At 39.4% G+C, this 14,810-nt stretch overlaps 1 protein-coding gene across 6 annotated transcripts in view; it reads right to left on the reverse strand.

Annotated features, from left to right (window-relative positions):
- The window catches only part of sorbs2a (sorbin and SH3 domain containing 2a), a 55,330-nt gene that overhangs the window by 21,944 nt on the left and 18,576 nt on the right, over positions 1 to 14,810 (reverse strand). For 3 of the 6 annotated variants that reach the window (XM_085356853.1, XM_085356851.1, XM_085356850.1), the window contains exons 3-13: positions 13,610 to 13,665; positions 11,590 to 11,616; positions 11,337 to 11,461; positions 9,308 to 9,724; positions 6,158 to 6,284; positions 5,619 to 5,794; positions 3,379 to 3,445; positions 2,574 to 2,624; positions 2,228 to 2,444; positions 1,973 to 2,087; positions 274 to 345 (exon numbers count right to left, since the gene is read on the reverse strand). In XM_085356853.1, coding sequence (XP_085212979.1) covers positions 274 to 345; positions 1,973 to 2,087; positions 2,228 to 2,444; positions 2,574 to 2,624; positions 3,379 to 3,445; positions 5,619 to 5,794; positions 6,158 to 6,284; positions 9,308 to 9,724; positions 11,337 to 11,461; positions 11,590 to 11,616; positions 13,610 to 13,619 — 1,404 coding nt within the window. In that variant the 5' untranslated portion in view covers positions 13,620 to 13,665. Of the gene's footprint in view, positions 1 to 273; positions 346 to 1,972; positions 2,088 to 2,227; positions 2,445 to 2,573; positions 2,625 to 3,378; positions 3,446 to 5,618; positions 5,795 to 6,157; positions 6,285 to 9,307; positions 9,725 to 10,396; positions 11,021 to 11,336; positions 11,462 to 11,589; positions 11,617 to 12,823; positions 13,222 to 13,609; positions 13,666 to 14,810 lie in introns of those variants that run through there. The other 3 variants (XM_085356855.1, XM_085356854.1, XM_085356852.1) reach the window with 3 other exon arrangements.

Genomic DNA, 14,810 nt, shown 5'->3' on the forward strand with positions numbered 1-14,810 from the left:
GTCGAGGTTCACGTGTGAGCATTTTAGTGCCTGCTAGTCAAAGAACCAAAAACCCAGCAGCAGAGAGATAAACCGCAGTTTGTCACAAAGGTGTTTTGGGGGTAAGGAAGGGGGCACCAAACAAGCACCAAACAAGTATCACATGCCCAAACAACTAGCCCCACCCAGTCTAATAGCACAGACATAAAAAAAAAAGTCCCGGGTGGAGTGGAGATAGTGGGTGTATGCCTATGACAGAGTTGTGTTTAAAGGAGTAGCTAGGCCCTGACTTACCGGCCGCCCAAACTCCAGCTCGGAAAAGAACTTATACCAAGGCTCGTTCTCTAAATCTATGTCATCATAGGTCTGGGAAAGCATGACAGTGACAGAGAGAGGAAGTAGAAGAAAGACAGGAGAAAGGAAGTGTGGAAAGAAGTCACACACAAAGAGAGACATGGTCCTCGTGGTTAGGAATGGGCACAGGTGGCAAAGGGAGATGGGCACAGGATGAACCAGGATGAAGGCTTGCCCATGGAAACAAAAGTGTTGCAGCAGAGCCCATTTACAGCTCAAGTTTCACTCCTACAGTACAGTGGTCAGTCAGTCTAGAGCAACAAACTGCCACAATCCAAAAAGGGCTCAGGCTAAACATGTAAATAATAACTGTAACTGACTACGCTTTTGTGCTGCTGTATGCATTTATACAGTCTATAAACATCAAACACAAACAGCACCATGAACCACTCAGAAGTGAATGTTTGTGAATGAAAAAAGACAACATTTAGATGTTTTTCACGTTTTAAAATGATGTCCATATTAATGTTTTAGTTGCCTTAGTTTTCTTGTATGTCTTGATGCCTTTTAAGACACATTTTAATAAAAGGTCAGCTTGTTTGATTTGTTTCCATTTACTGTTACTTAAACTGTAGAGATGGCATTGTGTGTTTTACCACGCTGTCTGCTCTTTCTAACCCCAATCCCACATAAAATTGAGTTTTCATGCCAAATGAAAAACTGCCAGGAGATGTTTTGTAGGTGTTGTAGTGCTACATCTCTGGCTTAAAAGGAAATTCAGCTTTCAGATGGATGAGTCACCCTGGAAAAAAAAACAAAACAGAAGCCTAGAGCAGAGACTGCCAATCACACAAATGCATTAGGGACACTTGCACACACACATCTAAAGAACAAGAGTAACAGAAAAACATTTTTTGCCTCTTAAAGGCCATAATTACCCAAACGAGTGCGTCATCAACATACAGGTTGTTTTAGGGGTGACACTTTTTTACTTTGGTTAATGGAGAAAAAAAATTATACCGAGCAGCACATTAGACAGCGTGGGTCCTTCTACAGCTTTCTCCTTTATTACCTCTGTCTATCAGGAAGTGACTCATGCATTATTGCCCTGGAAGCACTCTCAGCAGTCATCACATAAAACATCTGCGAAACAGCCTTTTTTTTTTGCAAACACAACTCATTTATAACACATTATTCATTATTCCGTCCTAATCTCAAATACTATTTTTTTCAGTCCCGCCTGTCAACACAGTCAGTTTTTGCATTTTTTTCCTGCTATCTGCTTTGTCCTTCACCCCACACAAACATTAACACTGAGTACTGTCGCTAGCGGATGTAAGCACTGGAAGCTTTTAACGCCCACATTGTCTCTGACAGAAGAAGAGCCATGTGAAAGCCAACAATATAATGACATACTAATGTCTGTCTACCAGACTAGCAAGTTTCAAAAAAAAAAAAAAAAAAAAAAAAAAAAAAGGCGCTCTTGCTTGTGACTATTTTTTCACTCTAAAAACAGCCTGAGCAGTGACTGAATTATTTAATCTTCTACCAAACGATACCAAGAAACACTGTGAGGAAATCACTTGATGTTCTCACACGATGCCAGGGTGAAGATAAACAGGGAGGCATTTCTCTGCATATTTTAAGAGGGGTGGGAATTTCAGTATTTAAAAAAATAATAATAATAATAATTACTCACTGGTCTTTCATGCTCCAAGATAGAGGACTTCCCAGGCTCGTACTCAAAAATACTCTTGGGCTCTGCGCGGTACTTTCGCGTGTCCACTTTTCGGTCTGGAGGACCCCATTCATTGCTGGTGTGAGAGAAACAAACACATGCTTTTTCAGAAAAAAACGCTTGAGATAACTGACATTAAAATAAAGATTATTAAAAATATTACAGCATATCAATATATCATCAATATTAGTTAATATTGAGAAAGTTCGCACTTACGCGTCTGTCAAGTCCCTCTCGCGATCACTGTCTCTCGCCCTCAGTTGGAGAAGGGATGGCATGGGTGGAGGTGGTGGGGGTACAGGGGATGGTGAAAGCTCCCGAGGTCCAAGATGCCCTTCATTGTTATCCGAGGGGCTCTTGGACAGAGGCCTGTACGTATGTGTCCGAGGGGCAGGGTGGGCCATGGTGGTGCTGGATGACAGGCTGTAGTTATCTGGCAAGGACAGGATGGAGGAGAGAGTGGAGGCAGAAGCAATGAGGCCAGTAAGCCAGAAAGGAAGGTTGGGAAGAAGTTATTGATTTTTAGGAAATACAACTTGTGTTACACAGGAGCAGGTCTCACCATTGTTTACGAGAGCATATGAAGCATTGTATGTGTCGGAATAGTCGTCATCTGTAGAGGAAATGTACAAAACAGTTGATTGGGAACACGTGTAAGCACACTTTGTTGTACACAGGGTACAAGTTTGTCCTCAAAGATAGCACTTTTAACCAGCCTGGAAATGAACAGTTACACAAGTGATTTTCTTTTCAGCTACAAGTATATTAAAAGCACCAAAGCAACATGATCCACTTTCCCAGAACTCTTTCTGAACTTTAAAGATGAAAGATGACTGAAATTCTGACTAAAACGAATCAAGGTTGCAGGATGGGGAAAGCATACTACTGCCTGTGCTTCCAGTAAAATCAAAAAAATAAAATGCATCAAGACCATAATGAGCCTTTGGATGAGTTCTCAGCGCACACACCCGTGAAATAGTCTGTGTATCTGAGAGTGCATGAGTTTTTTGTGTGTGCTCTTGTAGCAGAAGGCTGAGCAGTTTAGAACAAACAAGCCTTGTACTGATTCTGTGATTCTGTCAAGCCCACAAAATTAGAGCAGATTTCCCAGGATGGCTCTGTGTCTATTAGAGGTTTCTCTCCATTCCTCCTCCTCTCCAGGCTGTTGCTCGCAATCTAACGAGCTCTGGCTCTGGGATCATCTGGGTCTTTTGGTTTAATGAGAACTGGCATGCAAACACACACACACACACACACAAAATATGCACACGCATACAAACAGCATGCATACATGACCAATTCTGCATGAAATGTCTAATAATCTAGTCGTTGCACATCATTTCAGCACGCTACAGCAGAGGCCTTACCTGCTTTGTGAACTTTGTGAATCTGTTTGAACATAGTTTTGTACCAGTCTTTGGGCCTATCCACCGTCTGCAGACAAAGAAATAACCAGAGTTATGTGCCGTTAAATGTAACACAAATGTGAAGGCTGAATTTAGAAACTATAAACGGACTCACAACATGTTATTGGACATTCTAGAGCTGAAAAAACACAGTAAGCCTGTTGAAGCATTTATACTTCACACAGGGATAATATAACTAATATAAATAATTTAACTAATATAAACAGACTAATACTAATATAACTATAACTAATATAAAGAATAAAACCAAGACTGCGTCTTATCCGAGAGAAATATTTGTATTTGCCAATAAGGTTATTCTGTCATGGCCACTTGTGTGTTGTCGTTTTCTGTTGATTAAACAAACAAACCCGTTAAATTAAGTAAGCACTAATTATGAAACCCGGGCCAACGTTTAGTTGGTGCATCCCTACATCAAATATCAGGCTAGTGTCTGACCACTGGCTAAAGTTGCTTTATTCACACAACTCCTGCTCTGTATGGCTGCTTTTCACATATAGTGTGTTTGTAACTTGTATAACTGTTTTTCACTTGACATTTGTTAAAAGGTTAAGATAGTCTTTTGTTTAGACAGCTTTTAGACAGAAATTTTGATAATATTCAGTAACCATACAAGTCTCACCAAGAACTTACACTGAATATTCATATGAAAAGAAACACAAGAGCTGTGAAAAAACAGATTTTTAGAATATTTGGCAGTGATAGTGTTTAAATATGTGGATAATATGTGGAACCTCTGTTTGTGTCTGCATATTCCTCAGAGACCTTTAGGACATTTTTTGGTTATATCAACTATTATATTGTCATTTTTGCAAGCAAACAAAATGGCTAAAATTACTAAATTTTAGCATTTTGTGCCTATAACACCTTATAAAATCATCTCATAGGTTTAATTTCATGAGAATAACCTTCAACAGATATACACAAAACTCAAATTATGCATGATACATTATTATTACATGACATCATTACTTAGCAATGGGCTAAAATGATCCGTTATTAGCATATGGCCTGTATTTACCACTCCTTTTTTATGCTTTTCTCAGTGTGATTAAGTGTGAACAGGACAAACGATACTGTAGCATGGGCAACTACTTTTGTAATATTCTAAAATCAGGCACTTGCTGCAGCCCTTAGTAGGGCTGTGGGGTCCTTCTTTCTAACTATGACTTTGAGATCTTAAAGTGAGCAATTAAAAAAACATGATGTTTATGTAAGGTCAGAATATTTAAATGCATAGTTTAAATAGCCACAAATGACACACTATCACTTACCTGAATGACTACTATGTCAGTTTGTTTTGGTATGACTATCAGTGCGTATGTTCGAGTCAAGCTGCCTCAGCAGGTTCAGTTTTGAACCACAAAGGTGTCGAATCCTTGTTGGTACAAAGTGGGGGCTCTACTTGCTGTGGCAAGGAGAGACCCTGGTATGTGTGCCTTTGTGTAAACAGTATAGATCTAACAGACACTTAAAAAAAGACCCATCAAATGGCAGAGAGACTTAATCCTCTCTTTATTCAGTAGCACTAAACAATGTGCCTGGATTCCGGTCAGAGAGGAGGCAGTTTGGCTCCACAGAGAAAGAGCATGTGACTGTGCACGCAGCACTGGCACAGCCAAGAGACGCGCCAATTACCACTTCACTCTCCACGGTTACCAAACAGAGTGGCCACAAAAATGTTTGCCCGCTTAAAACAAGGAGCATCTGTTTTTCTTCTCTCCTGCTTTCGTCTCTTTTCAACTCTTTTCGTTTATTGCTCGTCTCTTATTCTCCCCATTTCTCTTTCTCTCATTTTGTAGCTCAGCGAGCATTCCTTTAAATGCTGCTCTTCAACCAACCAATAACTGAGTGAAGTGTTAATACATGGAAAGCCTTAACAGAGATAACACACAGGGACACGCTCCTTGACAAGTAATCAGCAAGGACCTTGTAGTACCAAAGCAAAGACCTTGTTTGAGCTCATCTTCATGACTAGCACACAGAAGGAAGCGAAACTGAGATAGTGAGAGCGGGAGAGAGTCTTTGAACATGGGGTCAAAAGCTGCTGACAGCTTCAAGTAATTCCTTGCTTAAAAAAACCTGTTCACACAAGGAGGCAGGAGAAAATGGCTTCAAAGAAACTCCTCTGCTTTACTACAGCATCTACGAGAGCAGGTCTACTGTACGAGTTCTCTCACCGTGCGGATGGCGATAGGAATGCCTGACTCATCAACTGGGCCGATGCCTTCGTAGTGGGGGGCTTTAACGACCGACACCTTCTTTTCTTCTTCTGAGAAACGGGCAATGGGCACAGTGCTGCTGATGCTGGTGTGCCCTGACATCACAGACTCTCTGGTGACTGTTTCACTGCCCTCTGGATCCAAGAAGGAAGCAGAGAAAGAGGAGACAGACGTGTTAGTAATACAGGTCCTCCACAAGCTCCAGTTAAATGTTTGTAATGGATAGACTGCTACAGATATAGATTATATATGAATCCTGAGACATAGATACATACACCTTACTTGGCATCTTAACGTTTACAGTTACACTGTAAAGATCCTTTTACATTTACAATGATGTAAGCAATGATGTAACGTTTGTTCCTCTGTGAGAGGTTTCAGTTCAATTATCTGACTGAACTTAGGTTCTATTTTCTGCATGTGCTTGTGTAGTCTTAAGTCTAATGTCTTTCAATCTTTTTAGGCATGTCATATATCACCACAGATCAGTGACTCACCTGAACTCCTGCTCTGTCTCTGAAGCCCCGTGTGGAGTGAGACAGGAGGTGGAGGATATGACGGGGGAGACAGCGGCCTATGTGGATGGCTAGTACTTCCATTCATTGCGTGAGAAAGAACCTGGCCCTAGGAGCGACCCAAAACCCAGAAACAGGGAGTGTAAGAAAATCACCAACAGCAGACAAAACCTACACTACTTACAGTTGTAAAGCTCTATAACATTGGCTTAACATAATATATATATTTTTAAAAAATTGTGGAAACAAAAGGATTAGCCGCCAGATAACACTTCATGATAACCATTGCTAAGGATGGATACTAGTGGACTAAAAATCATAAGAGTTGGGAACCTGGACAGTGACGTCTCTGTCGGTGTGTAGTTTTATTGTCACTTGCTGTTTACATTTGTTGTTTGGTTTGGTGCAGGCCCTCAAAATACTGCATATGTTTATGAAAAGATTGTGTTTTAGGTAAATATTCAAGGAACCAATATAAGACCAAGGCTAAAGGACACCTTGTGCATACATGTGAGACACCTGCACAGTTGAATAAACAGCAGCATTTAATCCCCCGGGAGTGAAAACAGGCAGGTTAATCATTACCGAAATGCTAATGCAGTTTTGCAATAAACACATAACAGAAGTTTATAAAATGTTGCTTGTGTTGGTGACATCATAATGTAACAGCTACTAAATCTAAGTTATAACTTCATTAACACTAAAACAAATCATTGTTTGTTTCTAGTAAATTAACCGCTTAGTAAAGATTAATTAACAATCAATTTGTGGTTTATTAGCAATGGCTATTACAAAGTCTTACCATCCAACATTAGTCATCACATTGTTCCAATCAGAGCGGGTAAAAGAACCAGTTCTGATTAAGAGTGGATGGACATGTGAACATACAGTGAACGTGATTCACAGTAAGTTGTGAATCTGAAGTGACTAAAACATAAAGACAGTTAGTGGGGGGAAGGGTCACTCACTGAAACACGTCACAGTGTACATAAAATACATGAAAAAAGAAAAAAACAAAAGACTAAAACAGAGACAGTAAGCCCATTCACATTCACACACATCTCATTATTTAGTTAACAAACATCTGACATAAACAAGATAGTGGACATGATATATTTACAATGGGATGCTCTTCCCATTCAATATGCCACAGGAAGAAGTTACATTAACTGAAAAAGAATAAAAAGTCTGTACAGTGCTGTGAAAACCATTTACCCCCTTCCTGATTTCATAGTTTTGTTATTCCCCAAATTTCTCCCTCTTAAATGATTCAGATCATAAAACAAATTTTGACATTAGAAAAAGATAACCCATGTAAAAGCAATGCAGTTTTTAAATGATGATTTAATTTACTAAGAGAAAAAAAAATGGCATCCATGGGAGAGTTCCAACGAGCAAACCACTGCTGACCGAAAAGAACAGAGCGACTGTCTCACATTTACCAGAAAACATCTTGATGATCCCCAAGACTTGGATACAAAAGACAACCAACAAACCAAACCAAACCAAACCAAAAGGTAAAGTCTGGACTTTAATCTCATTGAGACTTTCTGGCATGACCTTATACGGGTTGTTCATGCTGGAAACCCCGCAAAGCTGCTAAACTGAAATAATTCTTCAAGATTCCTTCATAGCGATCTGACACAGATCATTGACAGTTATACTTGCTGCTGTGGGTGGCATAGTTATATTTTCTGAAACGTGTGAGAACTAAGCAAAGATCTATGAACTCATGAAGGGCGAATACTTTTTCACAGCACTGCATTTCAGTTTTAAAGTTTGCCTGTTCACACCAAAGATTCATGGTGAAGCAAGAGGGAGGTACTACAGAGCCAGAGCACCATCATCTTCGACTCAGATAACCCAAAGAAAGACTGACTAAAAAATGAATTGCTTTTTTAAGTGTGCTTGGCATATAATGCTATTATGTTGTCATATGAATAGTATAAAATTATGTAAAAAACAAACACAAACACACACACACACACACACTTATTTTTATACATAGTTATACATAGGTTCAAGTGAGATTGCCTGCCTGTAGTACCCTAATCTACTTACACAGAGAATACTAATTAAAGCTACTTATTAGAATATGATTTTTTAATAAACTGAATAAAGAAAGGCCAATATGATATTTTAGTCATAGTGGTCATATAGCAGAAAGATAAAGTATTATTTATAAAGCGCCAATGTGCCTCAATGTGTTTCATGCTGTAAGGTAGGGACCCTACAATAATAGAGAAAACCCCAATATCAGACAACCCCCCTATGACCAAAAACTTTGTAACAGTGGGAAGGAAAACCTCCCTTTTAACAGGAAGAAACAACAAAAATGACTAATTAACTTCTCATGGTAACATTGTATATCTCATTGAAAAAAAAGGTTTGAAGAATTCTGTATTTAGAGTACTTTTGCAAACACTTGTTATCCACATAGTGATTAGCAGTGTAGTTACATGCATTTACAAAGCACTGCATGCTCTCCCCAAAGGCAAAAATTAGATTAAAATACTAAGAAACAAGTTTACCAAAATGAAATCTACTGCTTTCAATATCATACTTGCATAACTGCAAACACAGCATACACATGTATGTTCTCCTAGCATAACATAGAGAAACAATAAAGTAGAATATGTCTATTTGCAGTGTAATATAATGAGCTGAATGGTCACATAATTACAGTCCAAACACATGCTGCAGTGCTAAAAAAAAAGAAAGAAGAAAAACAGCAGGAGTTCAGTCTTTTTAGATGCTAATAACCCATAGCTAATGGCTTCCAGCAGAGTACTGCACCTTCACCTTAGAAAAATCACTCCATTGCATCATGAATTTTTGATATGAACTGGCCTTAAGAAACACGATGGCAAAAACGACAAAAGGAGAAATATAGACACGCATAGACATGTTTGAATGAGTACAGACAGTAACATAATAAGGGAACGAAGAGGGCTGGATTTAATTTCAGTATCTGACAGGTAGGGTGTAGATAACAGTTAGTGAAAGTTAAAAATTGGTAGTGATCACACACTTTGTAGAGTTCTGATTCAGCCATCAAAATGAGTGGAGGGAGCGTGGGAACCAACTGTTCTTGGTAATGATGTATGTTATAGATGTGACTTGGATAATTACATTAGTGAAAGTGGCTGCTGCAGCAGTGGAGGCCACAGAGGTTGTTAGCACATCATCACGGCCAGCAGTGGGCGTGTAGGTAGAGACATGGCTCAGAGTGGGCGATGGCGTGGGTGAGGCGACAGGCGAGTCCAGGCTACAGATCTGCAGCTCGTCCAGCAGACCGACCGTGGATGTCGAGTAGTGGCTGAGAGCTGACACGGTAACGGGGGAAGCCGAGGGCGAGGCACAGCTCACACTGCTGACTGCGCCGTGGCTTGGCCCGCTGGCCGCACCAGCTGTGCCACCAGCTCCACTTGGGACATACGGAGTGGGTGATAGTGCCTTGGGCATTAGACCTGACAGGTAGTCAAGTGACTCTGAGCTGTGGTAGCGATAGGGGGAGTGCCGTGCTGTGGGGTCAGGCGAGGGAGGCCCCTGAGGTTGGAATAAAAGGTAATTCATTGGAAAAGGAGGAAAGGAGGAGAGTGCTTAGTGATATAATTTATTAGACATGGCGTCAAAAGGGATGTGTAAAAATAACATGTGACAACAGGTGAATTACTGTTGTGAAACCACACTGTGTCATAAAGCTGCAGCACCCTCTTCTGAACGCATTAATGCTGGAAACTGAAGATGTTTTGTTAATTCACACTTTACAGAAAAAGCACCAGATTACATGGTAATTAACTGTGGTGTACAACATATTATACACTTGGTTAAAATGCAGTACAAGTTCACACAAATGTAGAATCACTGTTTGGTTCAGTGGAAGGTATTATCAAGAACAAGAATGAACTAAAGGGCAACACACACAAGTAGGAGACATGCATTAAAACCCCTACGGTATATCTGCTTTAACAGAATGCCACAGTCAGACTCAACATATAAGAAAAGAAGCTAGTTTAGAATTTGGGCCATCACTGTAATAGTAGCTTGACTACTTCTGTTATTTCTGGGGACCTACTGCAACCAAGTGACATGATGCAGTTGGTGTAATCAGTCTTGATGTCACCAAGACATAAACCCAGTGTCTGGATTAAAGTGACCTTTAAATGAACACAACTGTGTATTTTGCTCTGCTGTACCGGTCTGTAGTCAGTTATGTACCAACAGTTTTGCAGGAGAAGGCCTTGGTGGAATTGCAGGAGGAGGCTTCGTCATCTCCACCTGGGATGGAGCTGGAGCTGCCATTTGATCTGAGACCTCGAGTTCCACTTTGGAGTTTGTCTTAGATGAAGCAGGATTTTTTTTATTCTCTTTGTCCAAGCGGACAGAAATCGAAGCTGTCTGTGTCACGGGTTGAGATAGGATGGGACTTCTTTGTGGAGGTGAGGAAGTGGGTGGAGGGGACCCTGTGGTTTGGGTCTTACGTTGGGGATCAACACAAGAATTGAGGTGTGCAGGAGGGTCAGGGATGGTGACAGGAGTTAGTGTAAGGGAAGACACCTTACGTTCTTTTGTATTAGCATTGCTTGTGTCATTCGAGACAACGGACTCATTCAGCTGCTGGACTGTGTTTGCACTGGTTTCTGAGTATGAGTAGGATGATGTGCTTCTTACAGTGTAGGACTCTTTCAAGACTGCTTGCTCATTTTTAGTGATTGTTAGCATTCCAGGACTCAAATCATTAGCCAGGCCAATAAGGGAACTGTAATTTTGAGGATTAGTGCCTGCAGGCGAGAAGTGAAAACTCTCTTTTCTGGGGGGTGGCAATGGCAATGGACTGATATCCTTGTTAGCCAATTAGAAAGTGGCAACCAATGTAAGTTCAAACAGCAAAAAAGAAAAACAAAACAGAAAAAAAAAATCATCAGCACAAAGCATGAGATCAGAAAGTTTAAAAGACTTGTTTCAGAATACAGCAACAATATATGTATATTATCCAAATTCCTAATGACGTTAAAAATAACTTTTTTCCCCACTCAGACACTCAAAAGCCAACAGAAGCACATCACATCATGAAATTACACTTGTAATTAAATTTTAAATAGCAACAACAGAAATAAATGCGTGAGTGTCTGTCAGTGTACTGTGAATGATGTTTCACCTGTGAGGGGGACTTTTTGTCCTGCAGATTGGGTCTGACGCTGCGAAAGCCTTTGGCAGCAAGCGATGAGCTGCTAGCATCTCCGTTTTTAAGGCAGTCTGTTGCGCTGTGTGACCGCCAAGAATCTGAAGATAAATTTAGTAATTTTACCATTACTAATGTTTTCTGACCAAGTTTGCTGGGATCATGTGGGATGTTTTACAGCAGTGTTAGGATTGTCCACCAGAAATCACCAAAAGCAGCAGGCACTTACCCAAGTCCGATGAGTGAGAATCACTCCCTGGGGAAAAAAGGACACAGCAATAATAAGCAACATGGCTGAGTGTTCCTTACATTCATCTCTGCAACAAACTCCAATATACACCTACTGTGCAAACATTTTTAAAAAGCTCTTAAACATCAAGATACAATTCACACCTAATTACCAAGAACTGCTTCTACTGCATTTTTAACAGCTAATGATTTTCCCCCCTGCATGCTACAACGTGTCTGTGGGTTTCCTCTTGAGGTTGCTTTCCCGTCAGCTTAAAGGATAGAGACAGAAAACTCATTCTTGAAGCAATTTTCACGCTTCACGCTGTAACAGGAGCATCATCTAAAGCAAACGTTAAAATCCACTATGAGCCACTTCAAGAAAGGCAAGTTGGAGCTTTAGGAAAATATGTGAGATAACCTAAAAATGTCTTTGAGTGAACTTGAAATTATCTAAAAGGAAATCAAAGAAATCGAGACTCTATAGAGACAGTTATCAAACTGTAATATCAAAATCTATGCCAAAATGATTTTTTTCTGCATTTCAAACTCCTGGCATAAAAAAATATCAGCATTTGCTTCAGTGACTGAACTTGCTTCCTATGACTAAAAATACAATCAAATAACTGTAATCTAATTTAACACTGAACTCACAAACAATAGTACTCTGTGGTGAATCTAGTGTAACAGTAATTTCATTAACGATGCCATTTTCTGTACACAGAGTATCTGAGGATAATTTAGCTTAGGTCAAGGAAACAGTGTAATGCCTAACCAAAAAAAGAAACATATATTAAAAAAACCCTTTAAAAACATTAAGGTAATATACACATAGACAGGGAGAAGACATTGTGGGATGTGAGAACATAATATCACTTCTACAAAGAAGAAGCAAAAGAATAACAGCACATAGATACAAATATGACGAATGAGTGAAGGAAGCAAAAGAAGGAAATGAACAAAAGGAAATGAAAGAATTACACAATGAACTGATTAGGAAAAAATAGCATCCCACAATCCAAACATTGCTTAAGCATACCGAGGCAGCCACAGCCTATTTCAAAGTATTTCAAATGTGTTCAAGCCATAACAGGATTTTCAACAACAACAAGCCACTTAGATGTACCTCATGTCCTTGACCGATAGTTTGGCTCAGCCAACACTTGCAGCGTCCTTTTATTTGGGTTATTTTGGGAAATAGTTATGTTCATTTGTATGTTTGTGAGTGTTAGTACCTGTGGCTAGATTTGGTGAGCTCTGGACCCTCTTCATGGGAGAGAGCATGAGTGACAAGGCCACACATTTGCGAGCATATCCTCCGCTATCTGAGAAATCACAGCCAGGCAGATGATCATAGAAGCAAAAGCTGAAGCATACATGCACATGCTTGTGCGCATACTGCCATAAACAAATGCATTCAGCCGGAAAGATAATAATTACAGTAACAATATTGCAAACAAAGGCAGATTTGGAGGCAAAGCACATGCATTTCAAGTAGCTGATTTTTACTGGCACTCAATAGAAAATTAGGAAAAAGCTGTGCAAACACGAGAACTGCAAAAGTGAACAAATCAAAGTCAATATGATTTACTGCATTAGCTTCCACTAACCTAAATATTTACAAGAGATAAAGTGAGACATTAGTTGTTTTTAAATCAACGTGATTCTGAACTGGGTTATTACCAAAAAATAAATTTTAAAAAATCCCAAACTAATGATTTTATGATCATGACATGACGACAGGCAGAAATGTAAAACATGCTCTTTCTTGTTATATTTCTCCCATTTTTCTCATAGATGAATACATTTTACACTTATAACCTGAAGTCTTATATAAGACACTGTTTTGTAGTAAAAGTTTCATGTATGCTCATCACCGTCATGGCTGATAAACCCACATGACAAAATTATTTTAACTTTTCCAAACAAAAGCAAGACATGGATCGGACAGGTGGATGGGGGACTTCCCAACGATCCTGTAAACGCTGCACTCTGTACTTGTTTTTGGATATATACTGTACCTGTATTCATATTGAAGAGCACTTCTTACTGATCGGCAGCAGGGGCACACACTTTCCTAAAAAACAAAACAAAATACAAAGTATTTTAGAAAGAGATTTAAACTGTTTGAATAGAGTTTCAAATCCAAGACCTCAAATAGATCTTCTTGAGGGTAAAACCTCAAAAGCAGATTTTGGAGATTCCGGTGTTAAAACACAAAACTGTAGCGAGGTACCTGCTTTACTGCAACCAAGCATATGACTGTGATTAGTTTTTAGTGTGCTCACTAATTTGGCTTTTTTTCCATTCTGAGAAATGATGGCAGGCTGGGTGCATGATAGTATTTTGTAAACATGGAATAGATCATTTTTCACTGAGAAACAGCAATAAATGATTTCTAAAAAACTATATAAACTATATAAACTATTGGATATACGAGTGACAGGAAAAGGACACAAATCAAAGGCAAAGAATCATTACAACTGACAAGCAAACAGCACACCTGTTTTACAAAGAAACAAGACTCACATCGCTAACACTGCCTGATTCTGTTTAACTCTGTTTTTTATCTTTCTATTCTTAGAGCTGAGGAGAGAAATGCACAGATGTTTGGGCTATATGCCCCATAGCTGTATGTTGCCAGTTTGTTAAAAAGGATGAAACAGATTATATTCACCAACAAAACACATGTATCACCAGACATTTGTTTCAACACTGTGACAGCTTAGGGCCTCTTTGCACGCATGTGAGGTCCTGATAATTACAGCTGTCATTTACTGGTGCTTATTTGGGGGACGGTATGCAATTGTATTCTGACATAAATGTGTAAACTGCCTTAGCAGTTGTCCCCAGTAATGAGTGGCACGAGATGGATGACCCAGCATTTTAGTACATACTGTATTAGACCATACTCACAACTCCAGTCTTAACAAGGAGATAAATACAAAACAGTTTTAATGACAGACTAAGTTTGAAGTAACTAAGAAACATTTATTGCTGCTAACTATACAAGTAACTACAGCACCAGCCTCTCAGAACCATTTCATTTACAACTAAGTAGTTTATGTACACATAACAAACAAAAGACAAAAAACATGCAGCTACAACCATTAACTTGTAATACAAAACATAGTGAAACACATCTACCATCACAGGGACTTTATTTTCCTGTCAGCAGATTCTATTTGATTGCTTGTAATGGTTTTAAGAAATGCACAAGGT

The sequence above is a fragment of the Diplotaxodon limnothrissa genome, linkage group LG6 (genome assembly GCF_057381915.1).
Source record: "Diplotaxodon limnothrissa isolate DT_005_m linkage group LG6, D_limnothrissa_male_GT1.1, whole genome shotgun sequence".
In the NCBI taxonomy this organism is placed as follows: domain Eukaryota; kingdom Metazoa; phylum Chordata; class Actinopteri; order Cichliformes; family Cichlidae; genus Diplotaxodon; species Diplotaxodon limnothrissa.